The 26534-nt window shown below is 34.8% G+C and overlaps 4 protein-coding genes across 5 annotated transcripts; 1 reads left to right on the forward strand and 3 right to left on the reverse strand.

Annotated features, from left to right (window-relative positions):
- On the forward strand, nt 1356–2688 carry LOC18771060. The gene is made up of 2 exons (XM_007202423.2): nt 1356–2062; nt 2186–2688. The coding sequence occupies exons 1-2, from the start codon at nt 1482–1484 to the stop codon at nt 2343–2345; spliced, it is 741 nt and encodes a 246-aa protein (XP_007202485.1). The 5' UTR covers nt 1356–1481; the 3' UTR covers nt 2346–2688.
- LOC18769549 (oligouridylate-binding protein 1) lies at nt 3255–7741 on the reverse strand. 2 transcript variants are annotated; one of them, XM_020567877.1, is made up of 12 exons: nt 7356–7741; nt 6416–6477; nt 6065–6167; nt 5712–5788; nt 5573–5634; nt 5402–5489; nt 5186–5261; nt 5051–5081; nt 4805–4924; nt 4442–4524; nt 3996–4169; nt 3255–3812 (listed from the first exon to the last, which is right to left on the reverse strand). In XM_020567877.1, the coding sequence occupies exons 1-12, from the start codon at nt 7437–7439 to the stop codon at nt 3534–3536; spliced, it is 1239 nt and encodes a 412-aa protein (XP_020423466.1). In that variant the 5' UTR covers nt 7440–7741; the 3' UTR covers nt 3255–3533. The 2 variants fall into 2 exon arrangements, with proteins under 2 accessions (XP_020423466.1, XP_007202165.1); XM_007202103.2 differs by having other exon boundaries at nt 4442–4527; nt 7356–7739.
- LOC18769244 (protein TIFY 10A) lies at nt 11024–13553 on the reverse strand. The gene is made up of 5 exons (XM_007202363.2): nt 13052–13553; nt 12345–12528; nt 11804–12120; nt 11646–11703; nt 11024–11394 (listed from the first exon to the last, which is right to left on the reverse strand). The coding sequence occupies exons 1-5, from the start codon at nt 13221–13223 to the stop codon at nt 11289–11291; spliced, it is 837 nt and encodes a 278-aa protein (XP_007202425.1). The 5' UTR covers nt 13224–13553; the 3' UTR covers nt 11024–11288.
- LOC18769491 (probable polygalacturonase) lies at nt 21136–26534 on the reverse strand. The gene is made up of 5 exons (XM_007203812.2): nt 25738–26534; nt 24547–24667; nt 23492–23740; nt 22635–22788; nt 21136–21919 (listed from the first exon to the last, which is right to left on the reverse strand). Exons 1-5 carry the CDS (start codon nt 26161–26163, stop codon nt 21394–21396), a joined length of 1476 nt encoding a protein of 491 aa, XP_007203874.1. The 5' UTR covers nt 26164–26534; the 3' UTR covers nt 21136–21393.

Below are 26534 nucleotides of genomic sequence, written 5' to 3' on the forward strand. Positions count from 1 at the left end.
TATTGGGTTTGACATTCAATACAATTACGCACACCAGCTTCCTCGCTTGCGAGAGGTTTTTAAAAAAAAATAAGTAAATTTATTTTAGAATTAAAAAAGATAATGGGTAGTTGTGTTCCATAAAAATAGGATCCATTATCTGCTTTTTCTTTTTCTTTTAATTTTTTTAAATATGAAAAAGTGTGAATTTACCATATTATCCTCATTTAATTAATAATTTAAATTCTTAATATTTGCATTAACCAAGAGCATTTTCTGGTATTTTGAATGTTTCACCATTCTCTGTCTTTTGCTTTATATATATAGATAATAGTAAGCCTTTCCCTTTCTTCTAGTACAATTCCATTGGTGTTCCCCAAACCTACTTCATTACCCAAAATATAAATAAAATAATTTCACCTCATAAAATTTTTTTTCAAAACAAAAATCTCTTAAAAATTTCAAAATATTAGCTTAACTTATTTTCAGAATCCCAACCATAGGAGCTTGGCACACATTTGAAGACAAAATTATATTTTATTTTATTAAAACATCTTGGAGACGGTAATAACTAAGATCATAATTAATATAATACTAAAAGTTACGTGTATTTTTTTGTAAAAATACATACTAAAAAATAAGCCTATGAAATGGTGATAATTTCTTTTAAATTCTACATATATTAATAAGTTAATTCTCCATTTAACTCAATTGTGATATAATAAAATTTTAAGATTTTCTTTTTCTAACATGTTTAAGTATAATTTTTTAGAAATATTTTTACTCATCATTTTAACTCAAAGCATATGCTCATCGCTATTTTTCTCAAAGAAACGCGAAATTTACATATGAAATGAAAGCTACACGTTTTACTTGCCCAATTAAAAATTAAGAACATAAAACATAGAAGACAGCTAATGCTCAAAACAAAATGCATTTTTGTCCTTCGATGGGAATACCACAATGCAAGGGTATTCTAGTAATTTAGTGTTGCAAACAAGAAACCAGGCCCGCATCACTTTCACTGCCAGAAGTGGGCCCTTAGTTTTCAGTGGGCTCACTCAACTCTTTAGTGGTTTAGTAATAATTGCCATGCCCAATAGCCTTGGATCGTCGACACGTGCGACGAGTCCAACGGTGAAAATGCCCAAGGAATCTTATGGTGGGCCACACCCCTAAGCATGTGGCCCCAATAATTGGAAAAGGACATTTTCTAAAAAAATTGGCCTATTGACAAGTGACCTTTATTGGAATCAGTTTTATAATAAATTTAAAATTATTTTTATTTTATTAAAAAAAGAAAAAAAAGAAGAAAAAAAAAAGGTAAAGCAACTCAATGATTTCATGGGCGTTTGAAAAACAATCATCACCCATATAATTCCAAACCAAACCATGGGCTGAGTCCTACCCACTCCTCCTTCAAATACTGAAGACCCTAAAACACACATTTTGTGCAAAATAGCTTGAGGAGATAATTTCCAAACCGCTTCAAGTTCATTTTTATGTTGAAGTTTGGCAAGAGGCCATTTCCAATGATCGGGAAGCTGTCGGAATTGCTAGTTTCCGGCAACCGTGCCGGGTTTTTCTTCGACATGGGCACGACAAGCCCAAGAAGTCCATTAGACCTCAAGATGCAATCTTCTAGCCCCAGAGGGTTGAAGAATTATGATCTTGGTGGTGTTGGGTTGGGCATAGTTGCTGCCTTGGAAAAGTCGAGCCATAATGGACGTGAGATTTTGGCCAAGTATGCGGTTTGTGGTCAAAACCTGAACCAATCAGAGCCAATTCCTGTAAGCTCTGCTCAAAACTGTGATGGGTTTTCAACCAGGGGTCTCCCGGAGTTTGAGGAAGATAGCTTGGAGAATTATACTTATGTGACTCAGCGTGGACGCAACAAGTCTTTCACTAGGGTTTACTATGATGGAGGTGACTGCAAAACCAGTTCCATGCACCATCGTGTAGAGGATGATTTGCAGACATGTAATGATAACAATCTTGCTTCTGTTTTTCCCACCTCGGATTTTCTCAGTTCATGCCATTTGTGCAAGAAAAACCTCCACGGCAAAGACATATACATGTACAGGTAAAACCACAATTACTTTTTCTTGTTTATGTTTCATTGCAAATGTTTGGTTCAACCCGTCATGTTGAAGTTGATGTTGGGTTTTGTGATTAATATATGTTTTCTTTTCTGTGTGGTTTACAGAGGAGAGAGTGCGTTTTGTAGCACAGAATGCAGAGCAACGCAGATGATGATGGATGAGAGCAAAGAACGATGCAGATCAGAAGCTTTAAGATCGGTAGAAGTTTCAGGGTCATCTTGTTCAAGAGATCAGATCTTCTCAACTGGGATTCTTGTGATTTAGCACTGTCAGTACATAGGCGGCTTCACACTAAATACATATAGATGAGAACTATCAGCTTTTTGTTTACCTAAGAACCAAAAAAGTAAGAAAAGAAAAAAAAAGGAAAATTTTGGCTATAAGTTGGAATCGATCGACCTTTGTATTCTGTGATGACAACAGGAACATTTTTTAAGAATAAAGAACAATTCTATACTTAGATTTCAGTTACACTTGGAAGGGAGGGTCGGCTTCTGATTTAGTGTTTCATGTAAGATTTATGCCAGTGTAATTAGATACTAGCCCAGAATAACATTGAGATAATAATCTCATTCTAGTAATTTGCAGCGGGTTGTGCCGTTTGAACTATAATCTTAAGTCAATTTAGATGTCCTTTTGTTAACGTATTTCTAATCCATTCGAGTTTGTAGACGACTGTCTCTAAAGTTTACGTTTAAGCGGTGACCAGAAACATCATTGCGATGTGATTCGACAAAGAAAGTGTTGAGAGGCTCTGTTAAATTTGTGACGATCAAAATCTGGTAATCTCTAAACAGAGGACGCGGGGTACGAATCTTTTTGTCAAATGTGCTGCTTAGTGCTTAGTACAGTAATGGAATGATTCTACAAAATAGTGCTTTGTACAATACATAATGGAATGGATTGAAAAGAGCATTTAAAGCTTTCTCATCACTCGGACAGAGTGGACCCCATTGAAGACTTTAACCTAAATTAGACAGTGACCCCCGAAAATGAACTGTCCAGCTACAGAGAGCACCCATATCCTAAAAATCTTGTGGTCCTGCCAACCGGAGCTCTTGAAACTATCAAGACACTGTCGTCCATTGGGACCATTTTACTGGTGATGGAAATGGTTGACAACCCATGGGCAAAAATGCACTGCTAGAAAATGCCGGGGGAGATCGAAAAACAAGCTTTAAATATAATCGGTCGTTAGGTCATAAAGCTGCAAATAAGATTATGCTTTATCTGAGTCGGATCATAAACCCCCAGAAGTAAAAAATAGAAAAACACAGTGTCCATACATAGATCAGGTATAAGTGATAAGAGATACGCCAATCTAACCAATGAAAAACTAACCCCGAAAAAAAAGATAAATAAGGAAACTGAAAAACGGTTACATATCCTACAAGTTTTCTCAAGTACTTATTCCTCAGTGCTGAGGTATAATGGGGGTCTTCTAACTGATCATTACTGGTAGTACATGAGTTGCTGGGTTGTTGCTACATTCTGGAAGCCGCCGTCGTATATCGCCTGACTAGCTCCGGCACCCATTCCCATGGCTGCCTTCAGAGCATGCTGACCCTGCGGCAGCATGAGGGCTTGTGCACCACCCATTTTGCTCAGTGCCATTTGTCTTTCATAGGCAGCAAGATCAGCGGCCGAGAAACCTGGCATTTGAGCTGCAGCTGGCGGCGGAAGGGGGGTAGAGCTTGTTCCTGGTGGAGTAGGCTTGCTACCCCATGAACACTGTAACCAAAAAGGAAAAATATAGGATGATCAAGCCAAGGATCATTTGACAACATCATCATTAGAAAATATAAATGTCACAAACAAATTTTTGGGTGTATATATTTAGTTTTTCAACATGGCTTCTTCTTTTAGTCAATTGTTGTTGATTATACTAAATTGTAATCTTCACCAATAGCATACCTTAATTGGTTTTCCACAGAGAAACCTAGCATTCCCCAACTGGATAGCTACAGCGGCTTCAGAATGTGTACTGAATCTCACAAACCCAAAACCTTTATCTCGTTGCACACGGACATCTTCAATAGTTCCAGCACCAAGGGAATGGAAATGACGATGGAGGTCAACTGAAGTAACCTGCAGATTAATAGTACATAATATTTAAAACATTTTTCTTTGTTTCTTGTGCAAATTTGACAAATTTTATACAATTATTTGTTATGCCCACTTAGGAGTTCCAGGCTCACCAGAGCTGATTGCCCACAAATCTTACCACTACACCCAATTAATCTATGACGTTATAGAATTGGTTTGTTTGCTGGTTTCAACACTGAACCAGCTACACAGTAAGATTGACAAATGACCAAACATATTAATGTATGAGTTTAAAAATAAATAAAAATCCTTGCCTCTGGAGCCAGATTGCCCACATAAACTGTAGTATACTGAGGATTGTTCTCTGGAGCATCTTCATTAGGCTTCTCCTGACCGTCTTCTGCAAGGGAAAAGCACAAAAATTGCAAGCTCAACGTGATAAGAATACAAATATGGCAAAAAGAGAGGACAGTGAGGATCATATATCAAGCATCATCATCCATAGATTTCTAACAACAATTCAACAACAATCACAAGAGCTACACCAACCATCCAAATAAACGATACAAACAATGAAGAAAAAAAAAAAGTTGACAACTTGACAGAAACAATTTTACTTCCACTAACTACGTAGACAACTATAAAAAACTTGTTTCATCAATAATGGGGTAGCTCACCTGATGTTCCATTTGTCAGCTCTACAACACTTTTAGAATCAGAACTCTGCTTGTCATCATTGGAAGTGGCACCTTTTGTGGCCCAATTACACCGAATTTGTCTACTTCCAAGCCATTTTCCTGAGATATCAACTTAAAAGTTAGAGAGTTAACAAACCAACAGCTACAAGAGATCCAGCACTGCTCCAAAATTAACAAAAATCTAAGCAACACGTATAAGGAAATAAACAATGGACACTGTCTTACCATTTAAGTCATTTATCGCACTTTGGGCATCCTGAACCAAAGAACAAACAAATGACACAATCATGTAATGCCCCAACCAGCAAGAAGGAAAATAAAAAGAAAATTATAAAAAGGAATTCTTAAGAATTCTAGTACCTGCTGACTTCTGAAAGAAACAAACCCAAAACCCCTTGAACGCCCAGTTTTCTGATCCCACATAACCCTAGCATCTCTGTGATAGAAATCAGGTCAAATTGTATTAAAGTTAAAACAGGTGAGTCTGTTTTAAAAAATCCCAATAAACCAAAAGATATCAATAGAATAACGGAAAACAAGAATTGTTGGAGACAAAAGCAAGGAAATGGAACTTACGAACAACTTGAATAAACAGAAAAGCATGCAAAGAGTGTAGCATCGGTAACCTCAGGGCTAAGATCACCAACGAAAATATTAAAGTGACCTGCATGCCAAAATAACATAGCATAAGAAATTAAAGATTTGAAAGTAACACATCACTCCCTGAAAACTAATGCATACACAAACCTGATGTATCCTCCCTCTGACTACTTGCATATGCCCAATTAACTTTGATCGGCTGCCCAAACCTGAATAAGAAGCATATTGAGACAAAGGATTCCCCAAAAAGAGAGCCAACCATGATTCTGTTAAGATTTATACTTACAGATGCCTGCCATTGAGAGTCACAATAGCATAAGCAGCTGACCTACGATCAAAGTAGTCAACAAATCCATAGGATGACTGCATAGAGAAGACAATGGAGCTAACATGTAAGTAGAAAGTTGACCAAGGAACATCTAATAGATCACTAATACAAATTACCAAAATCTTTATCAGAATTTAATCATATGAAGCTACAGCTTGTCCTAAAATAAAATCCAAATAAATTCGAGTGAGGGCTATGGGGCTTAACACAACAAACAGATGGAATCTTTGGTGGCACTAAGATGTTCTATCATCTGTCCTAACCTCCCCATCAAATGAAAGGCAAACAAAATAGGCAAAAATAAACTCCACCTTATCTTTTCTTATGAGCTTGCATCCTTCAAGCGGACCAGTACTAGAGAAAACTTCTTGAAGAAGGGGTTCAGTAACCTGTGGGTGAATATTTCCAACATACCTGCATTTCCCATGAATTAAAACATTATATCATACAATTCAATAGCATGATTGAGAAATGTAGTCTGCCTACATGATAGATGTGTCAAAACATACAAGGACTCAGTGCATATTTATGAACTAAACTTGCATGCAAGAACTAAATATGCATGCAAGAAAACAATTATTTTCAGTCAGTTCAAAGAAACCTAGATGTGAAAATAAAATAAACAAAAAAGGAAAAAAGGAAAATATCTATACAACACTCACACACTGCGGCATGTACTTGAATCAAACCCAGGAGGCAGATTTCCACTCAAGATAGGCTCTATCTGCAAAATAAAAATGTAAAAAAAACAAGCAAAAAAGAAGAACAAAACCTAGAGTAATGAATTTGCACTCCTCACAAAAACTTAACGAGATGCATATGCAAACAAAATGGTTGAAACAGAAAAATGAAGACCAGTCTTCAATTGAATAAATCTACAAGATGGAAACCTATTGATATAATAACAATCCCCTTCATCTTCAAGTTCTCCCGAGACTTAACATAAGCTTTAATACATATCCAAAGCATAAAAAAGCCAACCCTGTTATTTTTTTTAAATAGGATGAAGCACATAAAACCATTATATGTAATAGTAACTAAGGTTTTTGCTTAAGGGTGAATGGTAATCAAACCAAAACTGATCTTGTTCCTTCTGTTCATTATGCAAACTTTACATTCCCTCGTTGAATAATGGATTAATAAAAACAAGGAAACAATAACAAGCAGGACAAACTACAAGTTTCCAAACAGTAGAGCTTGTCATATTATACGTATAACAATGTGATTCCTCCATGGATAATAAAAAAAAATACCCAAAAAGAAGACAACATAACACGAACACTTTCAACAAGATAAATAAGCTGCGGAATAATTTATATAATTCCAGCAGTAGCAGAACCCCCAAAAAATTACAAAATTTCTGCCAAAAATTCAATCCTTAGGATCACCGTAAAAGAAAATCATACGCAGATCAACCAAAAAATGCCCGCGAATACATATTAACAATGGAAATAAACCAACATTTTGTCAAATTTTTGCAGTTTAACTAAAATCAAAAATCAATTTTGACCTATAAAAAATTTCCAACAAAATAAATGGACATGTAGACGAGAATTAAACTACAAAATTATTCAAACAGAGAGAGAATGGGAAAATAATAACCTGAGGAGCGGCTAAGATGGCAGGGTGTTGGTACAGCGACTGCTGCATCATGGCTTGCTGTTGTTTGAGCCTCTGCTGTTGCATCCTCTTCTTCACACAACACAAAGAGACACAGGAGAATCCGAGATTTTATATAACCAGCTGTGGAATTTTAGGGTTAGGGTTTCAGGGACACACGAAGACGAAGATGAATTTTTTTTATTTTTTTTAAAAAAAAATCAGGGAAAAAGAGAGGAAGAAGATGAAAAAAAACGAAATTGAAAAACCAAAAAAAAAGGAAAAATAAAAAAAATAAAAACCCTCTCGAAGAGGAGGGAAAGATGAGAAGGAAAAAGCAAAAAGATGGGAATTGATTGAGAAAATGAGAATGAGTAAAGGAAGTGTGCGCCTTTATTATATCTGCTGATTTTTATATTCGAATTTCTTAACTTCAATTTTGTTCAAAAAAAAATTAAAATTAAAATAAGTTGGGCGAGTGAGTATCAGCTGTTATCGAAACCATTGCTAGTAGGTTGTACAAGATCCAATTTAATTCATCAAAACCGATTAATTCAATTTAATTCAATCTAATTTTATTGGTTTCAATAATATTGGCAGATTGGATTGAATTAAAAAAATTGAAAAATCGATTGGATTGGTTTGGTTAGTGAATTTAGAGTTTAAAATTCAATTCAAACCGAACTAATCTAACCTTTTAAAAATAAATGCAAATATTTGTCTTTTCTAGTATTCAAATATAAACCACCTTTCACATTACACTTACAAAGTTACACTAATACACTAACACAATTTTGTTGATATTCTTTTTAAAAAAAATATTAATATAGCATAAAAAAATATAGATTTCTAAGTTTTATGTTGATTTTAGCTTCTTTTTTTTAATTTTTATTTTATAAAGGAATGAATGTAACTTGAACTTTAAATGTTGAACTTCATGTTGTAATGTTGTTTTCTAAAATTTATTTGTCTATTTAGAACATACTTAATGGTATTTTCTATTTGATTGAATTCTATACGATTATCTTTGCGATTATTATGTTTTCAAAAAAATCGACATCCAATCCAATCCTATTCAATGTACATTGAATTGGATCCTGACATCCGAACACATTTGATCAGATTGTAAAATCTTAAATCTAATAAAAAAAATTGAATTGGATTAGATTCATAAAAATTAATTGATTTCAAATTGATATACACCCTTAACTGGAATTTTGTTATTGTTGTTGTTAATTTTTAATTTTATTTATCAAGCATCATATCCTAATACAAACTTGTAAATTGAAAATCCGTATTTGGGACTAGAAATTGATGATTTATTTAAAATCAGAACATGTTATGATTTATTTACTTAAAAGAATAAAGAAATAAATCACGGTATCATAATTATGTATATATATATAAAATTCTCTCTTTATAGATTATCGCTTTGTACAAAAAATAAATAAATATTGAAGCCATGTTAAATCAAAATAGGAACTCATTTTACTTCCAATTAAATTAAATAACTAGTTTCTTTTTTACAATAAGGAAGAAATCATATTCCTTTTTATATTGAAAGTTTTAAAATTATCTTTTTAGAATTTAACACTCCATGATCTGAGTTCAATTGGGCCAAAGCGTTGGGTTCATAGAATGGACGACAAATCAAGCCCTCATCAGTGAACTTTTGTTTTGTTGCTTTTGCAATGGCCCAATGGCCATGCCCTTTTTTTTTTTCACATCAGCACCATATATCAGGCTTTGAAACTCAGCAAACCAATCGTTCCAGAGCCAACTCTCTTTGAAATCCATTTCATACCATTATAATTTAGAGCATCTCACTTGAGCCCATAAGCAAAGCCAATATATGAGCGAAGAGAGTTTGGTTATGCAGTGCAAATTACAAATATATACACCATAAGTTAGTTAGGGAGGGGAAGGGGATGCAAACTCACACACATTTTACAATGATTTACAATGCCAGGTCTCGAACCGAGGATTAGTTGAGTGGAGACAAAACTCCTTACCACTACACTAGTATGGTCGGCTTCGTATTAAAATAATGATATTTTAAATCCTAAAATTGAGGTTTTTTTTAGGGCCAAAGCAGAAAATTATCCAAACCCAAGACTACCCAACTAGTTATTGGGCTGAGAATTGGGTGCCCCATAAGCATGAGCAAAGGAGGGAACCCAGTTGCCAAAGGCACCCCGTATACAAATGCCAAGTGGCAAAATGGGTAAAGCAAACGCTTGAAACATATGCATTTCACAGAATCAATCACCATAATTTTTGTTTTCAAAAGAAAAGAAAGGGTCAAAAGAGAGGCGACCCCACCTGCCCACCACCTTCAACATAGCATGTGATGCCCAATTAATTAAATTTGGCAATACCTAAGATATATCTCTCCACTCATGCACTTGCAAGAAATTAATAATGGAACAAGGAATGGACGTGAACAACGTGACCATATGAAACCATTGGTTTACAAACTTTGCTTGGTGTAAAAAGATGCTTAGTGCTCGCCATAACCAATACAAGGCACCCGAAAATATTCGGGTCTAAACTATATTTATTTACGTGTTATAATATAGATAGTTTATTTATATATATATTAATATATATGAAGTTACTTAATTACGTGTTTTACTATAAATTGTCGATCTTTTCGTATTTTAGAGTCTAGTGTTAATAAATAAAATACGTGTTATAATATTTTTTGTGGCTAATATAGACTAATGTAGACCTAATATTTCCTACTAAACTAATTTATATACTAGTTGTGCCTTGTGCATGAGCCTTGTGAAGCATGTGTCTGCCATTATTAATTTATACTGCATACCTTTTGTTTCCATTGGTTGGTATTGACTTGTCTTGAAAGTTGAATAGATAGAGGCCAAAGAAGCCACCATTAGATTTTCTTCTGCCCAAAAAGAAGAAAACAAATCAGGCCATTTTTCCTTGTACGAGTTTGAATCCGCTGTGCTTTTAAGTAGAAGATATCAGAAAAACCCAAAAATATTTTGGCCTCACTGTCTGTCTTTGTTTTGGAGCTTTAGCCGTCACAGAAACTGGTTGTGCGCAAGTTGTATGCATAAGCTGAGCAAAACCCATTATTATTCTAAGGTTTTTTTTATCATAAATGGTAATGAGGTTTGCGAAATTATTATTTTTTATACTACTGGTCCTTAAAGTTACTTTCTGCCGTTAATTTCTAATGAAAGATCGTTGTTCTTGTGAGGGTTCTGAACTTGCATCTGAAACTTTAAGCATATTGGGGGAGCATAAATCTAGTGAAAATGGCATCAAAGAAGATAGAAGTGGTTAGTTGAGGTAGTTGGTCAATGCTTTTTCAAGAAGTCAAAGTGCATCTTTGATGAGAACTTTTATATCATCAACAACTTTCATGGATATTGCATTTGTTAAAGATGGAGATAAAAATAACTTCCCATTTTTACAAGCTACACGCTGTTCTTTATTTGGTCGGACAACAAACCCACAACAAGAAAAGGGGCCACACATAAATTTCTACCGAGGAAAAGAAAAAGATAGGATTTTGCGGACCACATAATATAATAAATAATTGTTGAACGTGCTTAAAGGAAAGCATGCTTTTTTATCGGATAGGAGATGATGGCTGCAACTTGCAACTTGCATCCACCAAGAGAGAAAAACAAGAGGTGACATGACTTAATTATAAATTCAAGATTATCATTAATTGAATTCCTTTTCTTCAAAGCTTAATTACAATAACAGCAGCTAAAGATCAATCAACAGTTAGTACAACACATTCTATGGCATCCGCTCAGTTGAGCCAAGCCTTACAATTAAACAAAAATAGAGCTACATGATATTCTTGGCTTAGCCCACCAAATGTGAAAAGATAGCAGACCTGGAACTATAATATAAGCCTAAAGGATGCATATATATATATATGTATTGGCGCTCATATCATTGGGTTGGTTGAGCAGCCAAGCCTAACCATGACTTTCCTTCAGCTGGCTTTGCCGGGCCGGCTGCAGGGCTGCTTGTTTGGTATGGTGCTTTGTTGTTGATCCTGTAAATAGAAAAATTGCAAAGAAGATCAATCAGTTGGACCATAAGAATCTATTACTGTAATCTATAGCAAACAGGTTGCGCAAAGGTATATTGATTTTGACTGCTAAAGATTTATCCTACACACTTCTGGTAGAGAGCAACAATCTCAATATGATAAAACAAACTGGTAATTCACTAATGAGATTAATGGATTTGTAATTTTGATACGATGGAAGATAAAAAATTCTTGTATTTGTTTCTGATGCCTACCTATCCTTTCTCTTCTCCAGGAATCGGTGAAGTGAAGCTTTCCTTGCAATCGGTAGATCTGCAAATCGAAAAGGAAAACATTAATCAGAAGCATGTTTTTATTTTTTTTTTGCACTTCTTGATATGGAGACACAGGGATCACAGAAAAAGAAAATTACCACAAACAATGGGTTGAGGCGATGGCTTAGGGGCCTCCTGAATGACTTGATTGCCAAACTTGGGAAACATGTTAGCACTTGGAGGAACTGAACTGCTGGAATTCATTGGATTCTTGCCCAAATGAGAGGCAAACACATTGTTACTCTTGGCCGGAATAGAAGCCTGAGCGGCTTGGCTGTGGGAACTTTCCTTGCTTGCTAAGAGCATAACTTCCTTTGCCTTGTCTGCTGGAAAATCATCAAACACGATTACTTGTCCGCCATAGAAGATGGTCATTTGTGCCTTTTGAGGCTCTCCTGGGACAGATTTCTTCACACTGACACATGATAAACAAGCCATAATGAGCTAAAGAAACACATCACATATAACATACTGAGACATATATAACTTCCTACTTGTTCATGTGAAAAAAACTGAACAAAATCATTTGCTGCAAAAATTTTCCAGAAATACCATTCCCACTTTCCAAAATCTGACAAAGTATTAGCTATGGGAACCCAACAATGTCTTTAAATTTACAGAAACTGGATCTGGGCATACCTAGAATCAGCCATCTTGGGAACATCTCCTCTGGGAACTGAGGAACCAAAACCAGCTTGTTGAGGGAACAAATCCATGGATTTAAAGTCTCCAGGAGTTGCTGGCAGGTTCCTTGAGTTTTCCATAAATGGAAAGAAATTCACGGGTGGGGCTTTCTGATGAAACATCTCAGGTGTCCCTGTCCCTGTAGCAGCATCAGCTCAATGAATCACATACTATTTTAGGAACTAAATAAAAAAAATTCTAAAATCCTTTGGTGGGCAGCTACTAGAAATACAAATTTAAGTCTCCGACACAATCCGAGATACATAACAAGTGTGAAGATAAAAACGCTTATTCTGGGGAGGAAACAAAGGACACGTTCTTCTATCCTTGAACCATTTAAACGGAATCAATCAATTTCAATCGAGATTTTCGTGGATCTCCAAAAACAACAACCAATTCAACAACAAAAATAAGAAAGAACTTTACAAAATTAAATGAACAAAGAAGGAAAAAAGGGAAATAAAAACATCGATATAAAGATCGAAATCAAAATTCAACTTCCATCATATGAAAAATAAATGAATAAACATATATATATGCACGCATGAGATAAGATTAAAAAATGAAATTCATTTTCTTCCTCTGCTTTTCTCAGCAACCAAACAAACAAACACAGATGCATAAGCTCCCATGAATTAAGACTAGCTAAAATAAGTGCTTACCGTTGGATTGTTGCATGTTGCATGCCATGTCAAGGCTCAGATCTCCAAAGCTGCCCTTCTCTTTGAGGTACTGGCAGAGCATGCTACAAGTCTGAGTGAAGCTCGATGGCTTCTCCGCCATCCTCAACCCTCTTTGCCCTGAAACCTCCAGAGTCTCCGATGAACTCGACATTCTCGCCGACCCAATTCACAATCACACAACCCACAACTCAAAATCCAATTTTTTTACCCTTTTCTAGACGCAAAAATATAAAAATAAAGACAGACAAATATGGCAGTATCAGTCTTGGCGCTGAAACAAGCTCTCTTTATACTCTTTTCTTCATGTACTGAGAGAAGACTTATAGCCCTCTCTCCTCTCTCTCTACCCCTTATGGCTTTATCTACATCTTCCTCTGAGAGAGAGAGAGAGAGAGAGAGAGAGAGAGAGGCTTATCTCTGCTTATTAATTTAATAAAATATTAGTTGTTTATTTATTGGTTTTTAATTATTATTGGGGTTTGAGTTAAAGCACGAGGAATATATGGGTGTTTTTAAAAGGCGGGTTCCTCTCACCTTCCGAGGTCTACGTGATGTTTATTTTTAAAAAAATTTGTCCCGGTGGGCCTTACCACCCGTCGGTTTCAGGTTTCAAACACGTGTTCTTTGCATCGCTTGGTAACGTCCAAGTTTGCGTTCCCATCTGCCAACTTCAACGTTACCCCTGCATTTTCAACTTATTTACAGTATCACCTCCCGCCTATTTTATTATATTATTTTCTTCCCCACCAGAATGTTCATGTTTATTTTTCTTAGCCCCATGTTGTTTCGCGTGCACGTCATTCTGTTCTTTTTATTTATTTATAATAATAATATATAATATCTGCCTATTTTTCTTTTTCTTATTTGTTTTTTTAGTAACTTATAAGGTTGATACCAATAGAAGAGACTGGAAAACAAATTAAGATGTGTTTCAAATTGATAAAATCAGACCTAAATTATCGTTTTAAGAGCATCTATCATGGTTGTTCAATAGTTGAATTGATTGAATTATTTTGACATATATTGAAATTAATTGTATTTGTATTTGCAATGGTACAATTTAATAGCTTCAAATTAGTAGTTATCTTCTTAAAATTGTATCATTGAAATATTCTCAAAAACCATTCTTTAAAAACAATCAATTTTTAATATTATATGGAAATGTATATATTTGAATTTTTTTTTTTCAAAAATATAGGCAAAGAAAGGTATAATGCGATTCAATAGAGTTGTAGGTCCCATACTTATTGCAATGCATGCATAATGCATTAATTGCCATATTTTTTTTTATTTTTAATTGGCATATGAGTCTCATGGTTTGCAATGAGTGTTGCAGTGAGTGTTTAAAAGGTTATATTCAAAAAATAGTAAATGAAAATTTGTTGTATCACACACGTGCAATGCTAGTAAGCAGTGGCGGTGTTGTGCACAGGGCAGGCTAGGTATTCTTCTCCTCTCTTTTGCTATATATCTTTAATTATAGTTTTAATTTAAAATTGAGTATTCTAGGGTTTAATTAGGGATGAATTATAGTTTAGAGATTTTGTTGAAATTAATTGAGGCTTTGATTAGGGATGAATTATTCTAGGGCTTTGATTTGAGATTTTGTTAAAATTGAGTATTATAGGGTTTAATTAGGGGTGAATTATAATGTAAGTTTTTATGTATGTAAGTTTGTTAATGAAATCACTCGTACCGTCCAGTTTAGTACGTAAATTTTGCTCAAACGGTTTTTAATTTCTGAAACCGCCACTACTTATAAGGATAACTTATGATGAAGAAAAAAAAGAAAACATAATTAATATGTAGAGATGAAGCATGTATAATATGCGATATTCAAATTCGGAACACTTTATGTGTGTAGGCGAGATGACGATGTGAACGAGATTAAATGACGGTAAGCTAAGTGAAGTTGTGGAAAAATATTTTAGTTGTATTATTTAACAAAAATAGTATATGAGAGAAGTGGACAATTTGAACTCCTGTTATGCACACATGACATGCTTATGCAACTGATATGCCAGACAAGTATATAAGTTTTGTTTTTCGTCTTTAAAAAAAACAGAAATATTATTATACTAATTTAGTTTATTATTATTATACGTGAGACTGACGTGTGTGCTACATTATGATTAAAATAATAATAATAATATATAGTTTCTCATGTGATACAGCTGCTCAAATAGTCCATAGTCAACACAGCCTTGGTCCTACCATCCCCACTTGCCAAAGGAAGCCAAAACTTTTATCTAAATCACTGATGGGTATTCTGGTAATTTCATAAGGTATAGCACATTCAGGCCCTCCACTTTCCCACTATTTTATTTTTGGGCTTGTTAACGGCGTCAGGTACGTGGTTGGTCCTTTATCGTATGTGCCATCCCGTAGGTACGCAATAGGACCGACGTGGGCTCCACACGCTCTTTTATCTTTTTAATTTTTGAATTATATATATAAATACATAAATCATATTTTAAAAACTTTATAGCTTAAGTAATTAAAAGAAGGTAATTACTAGGACCTATTAGGTCGTAAACGTTCTAGTTGAAACTCTGAGTATTTATAATGGGCTTTTAAAACTATCTATTTAAATAAATTTTAGGGAGGAATTGTAAAAATACAACTCTAACCATGTTCCTTATCCATTTTCTAAAATAGGGAGACCTCTAAGAGCTCTTAAATCTGAAGAGAGAGAATGAACTCCTAGTGGCTCCTTATAATTTAATGCTGCTTTATTTATTGAGTATTTCAAACATTTATTTATGCTAACTAATTTTTATTTTATTTTATAATAGAGATTGACTAATCAAAAAAGAGATATAGCATTTATGACTTCCTACACTAGAGAGCATGATTGAAGTTTAAATTTTATAGAAAGATTCTAAAATAACTTTTATATGTTTTTAGCTAAAATTTAACTAAAAAATAGAGAACATGATTGTAGATGCTCTCCTCCCTGAATACAGTTTGTATTCAAAAACACTATATATTTTTAATTATAATACAATGGAAAAAAAAAAACCAATAATTTAAATATAAAAAAATAATAAAGCGAAGCCGGCAAACCCACGTTCCTCGACCAACTAAAAGTCGGCATGTGGACAATGCTATTCTCTGATATTATTTTAATTAGCCAAATAATACATGCAAATTAATTCAATTAAATATGATAAATTTCTTAGATAAATGTTGAAAAAGTCATATGCGCATTGGTAACGTTTTATTATTATTATTTTTATACGGGTTTTATCATTAGCAGTCCTTTGGTACATGTTCATGCATGTGTCAATTAGTTTTATTTTTTATTTTATTTTTTGTATTAAGAAAAGATAACATGGATAATTATGTTTCATAAAAATATAACTTATTATCTGATTTTGTTTTTAATTTTAATTTTTTAATATGAAAAAAAATAATTTATCATATTATCCTAATTTAATTAATAATTTTAATTCTTAATGTTTGATTTAACTAAGGACATTTTCTTATATTTTGAATGTTTCACAATTCTTTGCTTTTGCTTTATATATATAGGGTATTTAGGAAGAAAGATTCCAACTTGATACTCTTTTTAATGTAAACAAAAAGGAATTTTATTAAACACAAAGCTGGTTGTTAATTCATAAATTTTATAAAGTATTTATGAGTCACATATATGTTATTGCCACTTTACCTTTCCTCTTTCCTCTTGGGCTCTATTGGCTTTGCCGTTTAAAACATATCGTATCAAAGTGTAAACAAAGTAATAGGGTATCGGTTTTTGGACCGGCATGCTATAAAGCATGAGAATTTGTTATAGAGTAAATAAAACAAGTATATGTAAAATTCTTTTCAAGAATGCTTTTTAAGGTTGTGCTTGTGCTTTTTAAAGAAGCATTTCAATGTGCTTTTCGTAAAAGCGTCTACACTTTGTGTCTTGCGACTATATTAAATTATTGCATGCCATAAAGCATATAATAGAAACAAATATATTAGTAACACAAAGGAAATGATAATTTAGTACAACTTTTAAGATGCTAACAAATACAATTATTTTAAAATAAATCAAGACAGAATCTATTATGATACTATAAAGTTTGTTCACATACACATTGTCGAGATATCATAAAGTTTTCAAATTTAAAACAAGATATCAGTAAGTTAATGTTCTTTTTCACTATGCTAAACCCCCGTTTGAGAAATATATAAGAGAAATTCAACAACTTACATAAGGATATGCTTATGTGGTTTATCGTGACAACATGATTAGAAATTGAATTAGACATATACGAATATTTAAGAAAAAACATTTGATGGACTACAAAATTTGTTCTCCCACTGAGTTGAAAGGCAGAAAGAGTGACCAGATGATTCTATATACCTTTCTTAATTATTTCGATACTTCATTCATACAACGTTTGCTAGACCAAGCAAAGCTTCGATTCTCCTTGATTTTTAATATAATATAATATAATTAAATTAAATTAAATTAATTTGATTTTTCGGGTTTAGGATAATCCCGTCATTGTACAAACAACCACAAAGATGAAGCAACAGTTGGCAAACCCGTGTGGGAAACGCGGAGAGCGATGGGTGGGGCGCACATGCATCACACACCGCGTGCTGGCCCTCGTGGCCGAGTGTGATTGGACGGTGGTTGCAGAATATCTTCCTCGTGATGGCGACGTTTGAGCCCTGGATATTTTATTTACCTACTTTTGGGCGGGGAAGCGACCGACACTTCTATCTATTTTAGGGCACTCAAAACTCTATTTCCTCCACGTGATCTTTGTGTCTGCTCTTGTGCTTCGCCCTATCCTCCGTTTTGAACAAGAAGTAACTTGAAAAGTCAGAAAATTTAAAATGGAGAAATTTACAATTATCTTATTTGGCAACTTAAATATATAAATTGAGGCATTAAATTTTCGAGTATAATTTATACAAAAATATATTTCATTTTACAATTTATAAAGTGCAATTTATTAAATTTGATATACATAAATTCAAATATCTAAAATTTTAATTGCTAGAAATTAAAATGATAAAAATCTAAATTTTGTCATTTTAAAAATTATATGTAATTTTCAATTCTTCATTTAAACGGAGGCTTAGCATTTACGGAAATTACCAAACTACCAGCTGATATTTTTCAATGTATAGGTCAATCAATGTCGGTGTATCTATCTATATGATGCTACTGCTGTGGGCCTTCTTCTACTTTTTACGTCACTGATGATATCTTGTTTTTTTGGTTTTTCATTTTGTGTATATTAGAGAGAGTATTTACGTCCAACACAACATTTTGGAATTAACATTTACTAGTTTGGAGGTGAAATATTCATGAAATGATTTGAATGACTATTCATTGTATCTTATTATGCAATGTAAAAAATGTAAAATATTGTAGTAAATTATTATAAATAAATAATTATAGTGTGTTTAATATTCTTTTATTAATTAATACATAATTTTCACATTCACAATGTTTGTCAGCTCGCTATATAATCAATTTAAATCAGTTAAACCCATCATGCAATGTATTTTCTTTTAATTTTTTGTGATAAAGTAATAGATAATCAATTAAATAAACATCCTCCAAAATTTCAAGAATTTTTTTCAAATTTTTCTTACAATTCCCGTAATTTTTATTTAATTTTTATCAATATTGATGATATTTCGATATTTCCATTCAAATTTCCAAATTTTTTAATTATCAAAATTTCTAAAACCATCGATATTTTAGACCTTAATATTGGGGACATTAGCTGACCACGGGTATATTGTTAAATTGTGAGGGCATACAAAAAGGACGATGGGCTAGAGCCTAGAGGTTCAATCTAATGGCCAATTATAGACTAAGGACTAGGTCAAGGGGAAAAAGAAGACCTAAAAATACGAACCATAACTTGGACTTCGACTGGTGGTCGGTCATATCTTAATCAGGGGAGGTGCAGACAATGCACTAGCGAGCAATCCTATAGCTCACATTTCACATGCAATTGGATGCAAAATTGTTTAAAATAAAGATGTGCTTTAAATTGAGTCTTAAGAATTAATGAGATCGTGTGTAGTTCCTTTGACCTTCTCACTGCTCACTGTTGGATAGATCATAGCTATCGAGCCTTAGAGAATATGATTACTGTTTTTCATAAGAATCCGACCATATGAAACTCGTGTTTCATATGCGTTGGTTCAAATATCGATAAGTTTGATATTCACGTGAATGTCAAATTTATATTTATGAAATTGAATAATATAACATAAGTTCGATAAAAGAACATTACGAGTGAGAATAATTGAAATTCCTCATAAAAGATAGGAAGAAATAATACGATGAATGTAGGACCATGGTGGCCCTGTAGACATACTTATAACACCAAACCAGTACACGTGTCTTTTCTAAGGTTGATTTGTTTTGATCTTTGTAATTAATAGGCCACCTGTTTTTTTTCTCCTCATACTAACGTTACAGGATCATCAAAAGCCACCAAGTTTTCTATGCATTAACTTATAGGCATTCCTGTTTGCTATCCCCTTGACCAGTCCTATTCTATATTTTTTGGGGTTGTTCTCACGAAGGTTTTCCGTACAAAATGGAGTAATTGGAATTTGTATTAGGTCCGCAAGAGTTAGGTGACATCCACAACATTCATATTAGTCAAGAAGAGAGGGAAAATAAAGCGTGCGTGGGTGATTGTAAGTCATACATAAAACTTTATAATGGGTCTCACATTCATCGACGCCTTAAAGCAAATCTCCCTTATTTTGTATTAAAATTGAAAGTTATAAAGTACAGTTTTCTCAAAAATATGGACAGTTGAGAATCAGCCACGAGTGTGGATGACTGTCCCTAACACGCGCATTGTCGAGACTTTATGGCTGTTCGAGCCTTTTTCGTAGAAATGAGTGATGTGTTAAATTAGCAACCAGTGTTAAGTCTAAAACTTGCTTAAGTAAACCAAGTTTTTAGGTTTGTTCGTACCTGCTTTCCCTTTGTTAATTCTATATATATAATATATCCTAATAGCATGATTGAGGCAACTGAGCCCATCATGTCCCTATCATTTAAAAATAAAAGAATTTCCTAGCAACTTCATGCACAAGTTTTACATTAATATATCCAACATATTTGCATGACCACATTCAAACTCTCCCTTTTCTTTTCTACCATTATTCTCATTATCTTGTGCTAAGAAACTTAGAATTGGTCAATGAAAGGGAGTGCATGTTCTTTAAATCAAGATGACCAATCAAACCAAGTGTTGCAAAATAGATTAATACAACGATTAAACGAGGTTGCAGAAGCTCTTGTACATCAGATTTTCATGTTCTCCATTATTAGACAAAAAGGATATTAACTTGTACAATATATGAAAGCACCAAATCTTCTTACTTCTTAACAAAGAATGGCTGGAACTAGGATGAAGGGAATCCTGAGTAGTTTATGGTTGGAAAGAAACTGTCTCCATACAGATTGTGGTAGCAACATTTTAACCGGATGCATCGAGCGTCTGCTAATATTTTCGATAAAAGGTAAGTATCGTTTGATTTGTAGTTTCAGTTTAATTTACTTGAAAATGTAGTTCTATGACATCAAGTGAAGTGTGATATTTGTTTGTGTTTCTGATTTGGGTTAAATAATACAATTTTGTATGTTTCTAACATGAGCCTTTTAATACAATTCTTGTTATGCAAAACATTTAATATAGCACTGTAAATTATTCATTATAACTAGCACTGACAAGATTGTTTGTGTTTCCAAAGGCGCACCAAACAAATACCTGGTGGCATAAAAACTCCCTTCCTCAAATGATCCACATATACCTGGTGGCATCACAAGATTGATTGTGTTTCCCATATGCATTATCGTCCCAACTGTGATAGTTTTGAAATTTACAAGAGACGGGTTGCATGAGCAACCAAAAAAAGGGGCTTTGAAAGTTGCCCGAACATAAGCAACTATGACTTGGAATTGGTCAATCGAAGTGAGTGCATGTTCTGGAACATAACTTATAACGGTTGAGTGATCTCTTGATCTTTCTGAATGTGCAGTGATTGGAGGTCTTTATGTATAAAACACAAGCTTTTGTAATTGTGAGTAGAGTAGATTAGTGTACAACATCAAACTATGCCCTTTTTTCACGAACTGAAATTTTTTGGTATATACAACTCCATGTAATAAAAAAGCTATAAGATAGGAGAGAAAAAAACACAAAAAAAGGAACGTAAAAACAGCATAAACTGCTCCATCGATCTTTATCCTCCCAAGATGCTTCATACAGACATTGAAGTTATTGACCTCCAAAAAAATGAGCCATTGATATGGAGAACCTCTCACCTTGTCAAAAATCATAATCTATGTCTGTCATGTTCTGGGATGCAGAGTGCTTCACCAACTTCCCTTGCTCATCATACCGGTCAAGATTCTCACAAGGGGCAGGGAAGATGGTCCCTATTACGCGACCTTGAACAAAGGCACATTGAAAAATGTGCTTCTTTTTGTATGTTAGACCTACTGACATATCCCGAAAAGTCACATTTCTCACTGGAATCTCTTCACTCCCATGGATACGAACGGGCACACGAACTCCCTGTCCATGGACGCTTGTGAAGCTTATGTCCTTGAGCACTGGAAGAGCCTTTGGATCATAGCCCTCATCGGGGTGCTCGTTGTAGTCTGTCTTGATAACAATTCCAACTCGAACATTGTCAAATGTCAGATTCCGATAGGTTATGTGACGCACATATCCGCCTCTTCCAGGGGCGGTCTTGATCCGAACAGCACGCCTTGAGCTCCACACAAGAACATTCTCTACCGTGACATTTGAAACCCCACCAGACATCTCACTGCCTATTGATACGCCGGCACTGTTGCATTTCAGCCAAGGGTAACTTTGAGTTACAACCAGATAGACACAACAAAGACATATACAGATAAGGGAGTGAAGGAATAGTAACTCTATTCTCTGACAGTATTAGGACATTAATGAACTAATAGATGTCCGAAATATCTGACTACATGTTGACAATCAACTAAAGATGAAGTTTCTCCTTACTGGTGCAGTTGCTGCTATATGGCACCCAGCACTGGGCCGAGAGCCGTACAGGTAGAATGCCTAACAGTGTTCTACTCAAGACTGATGAACTGACCATTCCTCATTTCCCACTCAGAAGCTTTGATAGACTAGCAATTCCCCTCACCCTCTTCACCTCTTCTTTTTTGTTGTTTCTTTTATTATTCGTTATATTCAGTATTTTTTGGGTTAGCATTTCAGTCCAAATTGAAGACCACATTCATAAATGCAAAAAGAAATTAGAGCTAGAGGGCTTAGAATGCCTGGACAGAGGTATCAAGGAATTTTACAGGGCAGGGAGTGCTACTGCATTACCTGTTGCCCTCCGCACTCCAGTGTGCGAGGGTAAATACATACCCTGCACTGGAGCTGAATGGCTCCCCTCTATTTTAATGATTAAAGATAGATAACATGATGCCAGGACCAGGATACAATGACAAAGTAGTCTTTTTTATGAACAAGACGGCAATATACGTGCAATTAAAGCCTGCTAGAAGCATAATATTCACCTGACCATAGAGCGAACAACAAGATTTCTAATGAGTATATTCTTCGATGGCCGTCCATAAGAAATTCCGTACTGATCCCAGCCACTCTTTATTGCAATTCCATCATCCCCCACGCTTATGTAACAGTCCTCAATCACCATATCCTCACATGAATCTGTTTTTACCAAAAAATCAAGGTTATTCAGTATTGATTAGATGATAAACCAATAAGAATAAAGCATACCACTAAAATCACAAGAGCAAACCAACAAAATGTAGCTCAAATTATATATGAACCCAGACAATTTCATCACATCAGACTTTAAGCCAGATGTGAAGGGGCATACAAGAAAATTCTTCTCTCTCTCTCTCTAATACACACAGACATGAAAAAAGGATTAACAATTAACAAGTTGGTAGGATGTCGATGAAATAATATTATATATATTAAGTTTAATTCTTTCTGCTCCAAGTGGCCTGGTTTCCGTACTCAAGCAACCCATGCAACATCTAGACAAAGAAAACCAAATAGCATGGCAAGCCTTTATAATCATCATCTCTCAAAAACACGATTGACTTCTCCCTGTTCATCGATCAAACCTGTTTAGTTGGTTAACAAAACTATGAAGCCTATGAATTGGAGCATTTCTGAACGTCTAGTGTAAACTGCACAGTTCACTTTTCATTTTATGTCTTTTGTGTCACACAATATATTTTTTAGTGTCCAGTGGTGCATTTAAATATTTATAAGCTCATCTGGAACAGATAAATAAAGGGAATGGCAACCCATTAAAAAAAACACCAGTGCCAGAATAGCATTACTCAGCACATCAAACATAAAGTCGGGCGAAAAAACCCCCTGAGTAGGATACACTTACCAGGATCTATTCCATCAGTATTTGGAGCTTCAACTACGGGAGCCAAAATCGTAACATTCCTAACAGTAACATTTTTGCAGTCATATGGATGAAGTGTCCAAAAAGGAGAATCACGCAAAGTTATATTACTGATCAAAATGTTGCTTGACCACATAATCTGTACAAGTGGACCCCTAGTGTGGTTCAGAAGCTTCTGCCGGTACTTCTTCCACCACGTTTGACCCTGTCCGTTTATGGTACCATTATGCCCTGTCGGTCAGTGAATACATAAATATAATTAGAACAAGTCAGAAATTGAACACTTGGAAAGAAGAGAAGTGTACAACTTAGACGTGCATAATAATGTCCATAAGAGTGCACTGGATACACCTACCTTCTGATTTACATACAAAGTATGCAAGTTATAAAACCAAACACAACATGTTACTCTTGTAGCAATATGCTCTGATTAAGTATCCATGGCAAAAATGACTGCCAGCAAGAAAGATTTCTAGGCTTGAAAACTATGCAATATAATGGAAAATTAGGATCATCAACTTCCCTAGAACACATGATGGTCAAGTGGACGACGAGAAAGGAGATGAAGGCACTTCCTGTCTCTGGTATTTCAATCACAATAGATTAATATGCTTTATCAATCCATTTTTAATATAAAAATCATTGCCAATTCTTTCATTGTCTTTGCGATATAAATTGTCAGGATCGACTTGGTTCAACTGAAGACCTACGGTTAAAATCTAAATGGGACCAAATTAAATAATGTTAATGAAACGGGAAACTATTAATCAACCTTTTATTTACAAGGTTCAACAGAAAATCATCATTGACCGCTAAGATGGCCAACTCATGTAATCTTTCTTGATTTTCACAAATTTCAACAAATGCTAAATTCATGTTTACAGGCTATAACACCCATATGAAACCTTATTGGTGTTTAATATCAAATTGGATCCTACTTAGATTAGCTTTTAAAACAATTACTTATGTTCCAACTAAACACTATTGCTATGAACTAAACATATAACCTGAACAGGAGAAAGGATGAAATATCTTACCTGTTATAACAATATCTTTAAGATTTTGACCATGAATCAAACTCCCATACCGAGGCCCAGGATGCTCTCTCCCATACCCATACGAAGGCAATGGAGGCATCAAAGGCCAATACTTCTCATCCTGTCATGTGGAAAAGAATATGCATCATCAGGAATAACTACAGTGATGTGTAGGAATTGTGTGTGTCTGTGTGTGTGTGTGTGTGTGTGAGAGAGAGAGAGAGAGAGAGAGAGAGAGAGAGAGAGAGAGAGAGAGAATCATGGAAGGATCTAATTTGAATGAATCCATAACATGATGCCAGTATGTGTATTTGGGGTGAAGGTGTAACGGCTCCAAAGCTTGATTCCTAGTAGCCTTATGTATTTAAATGGTCAGGTGATGCACCACATAAGTCTGGTTCAAGTCAAATTCTCATCTAAGGATATAAACATACCTCATCTATTCTAGAGATCAAGGCAATGGGATAAGCAGGCATATCATCTATAACTGTATGCATGAATTGTATTCTAGTTTCTCAGTCTCCAGTGATAAGTTAACATTTCAACAAAGTCCAGAACCCCCATATGCAGGGATCATTTTCAGGAAAAAAAAAAAGATTAATAATTGTAGGGTCTTTTCACAAAAGCTATCTAAAAGAATACGATAAGGAAGCCGATATTCGAGAACACATCTAGCATGTGTGAATGCTATCTCCAACTCAATGCCAATCAAATGAACAAAGGAAAGTTACCAATTGGGTTCATACTATTACAAAGCTCATAACATAATTTAAAAGAAATTAGTCTGGGATATAGCTGTCACCATCATGTGACCGTTGCTTATTTGACAAATCCTAAGCTTACTACATGATCTAATCACCATTACTGCTTAATTATATAATCTATACTACCAAATCCAGAGGAGGACTTGTATACAAATCCAAATAAGACAAAACAAATAAAGGATAACAAAACCTCCCTAACCATTATCAAATGCCAAGTTCTAAAGATTATCATATAGAAAAGGCCAAAATTCCAGGCAATGAACTTTGTATGTCCTTGTAGCTGATATTTCCCATTTCACAGATGACAAAATAGATATCGTGAAGTGGAAAATGACACGAAACAGATGCAAATACAAGGCAAGTTTTCAATTTTAAAAAAAGAAAGCAGAAACTAATACAGATACAATTAAGAAAGACAAAAGCTAACCTGAATCCCAAGAATCTCAGCATCTTCAGCAAGAAAGAGAGTCATGTGACTGGTGAGATTAAAGGGCGCTGTGAGCCAGCGCCCAGAAGGCACATTGAGCTGACCACCGCCTTTTTTGCCCAGCTTGGAAATAGCCAACACAGCCTTCTCGAAGGCCTCGGTGTTCAAAGTAACCCCATCACCCACTGCCCCAAAATCAGTCAAATTGAAAGCCACAGGTCTCAGCTTTGGCATGGCCCTCACCGGAACTCGCTTAAATATTGAAAACCCATCTACAATATTCCTCTGCCACACAAAAACCGATGCGAATGCCGCGATCCAAAGCACAGTGAAGAGGGTTTTGTGCGAGGACAAGAAGGTCGGGAACCAGCGCTTCAAGTCCAGCCTTTGGTGGTGGAACCGCCCGAGTGGTATGGTCTCCACCATGGTCAATTAGACTGTCCAACAATGTAAAGCAATGAACTTTTTTACAGATGAACTATTGGGTTGGGCCGATTTGATGCAGAAAATCGAATGGAGCTGTAGATGGGTGGTTGGGAAAGTCGGGGTGTTTGATTTTTGATAGCATGGAAATTGTGGTGAGACGTTAATGTTGTTGGTGAACAGAGTCAGGTGGGTTTGTTTGGATTGTGAAATGGTGAAGCTTGAGTGCAATTGAAGGGAGGGTTGTTAAGGTTAGAGAGAGGAGGAAAAGTTGGTTAAGATTTGAAAGCTTTGGGTTTTTGGGTCTCCAGCAACCAGAAAAACTAAGTATGGAGCTTTGGATTGAGAGCTTGAGTTCTGGGGCAGTGACGCGA

The sequence above is a fragment of the Prunus persica genome, chromosome G7, assembly GCF_000346465.2.
Source record: "Prunus persica cultivar Lovell chromosome G7, Prunus_persica_NCBIv2, whole genome shotgun sequence".
Taxonomy (NCBI): domain Eukaryota; kingdom Viridiplantae; phylum Streptophyta; class Magnoliopsida; order Rosales; family Rosaceae; genus Prunus; species Prunus persica.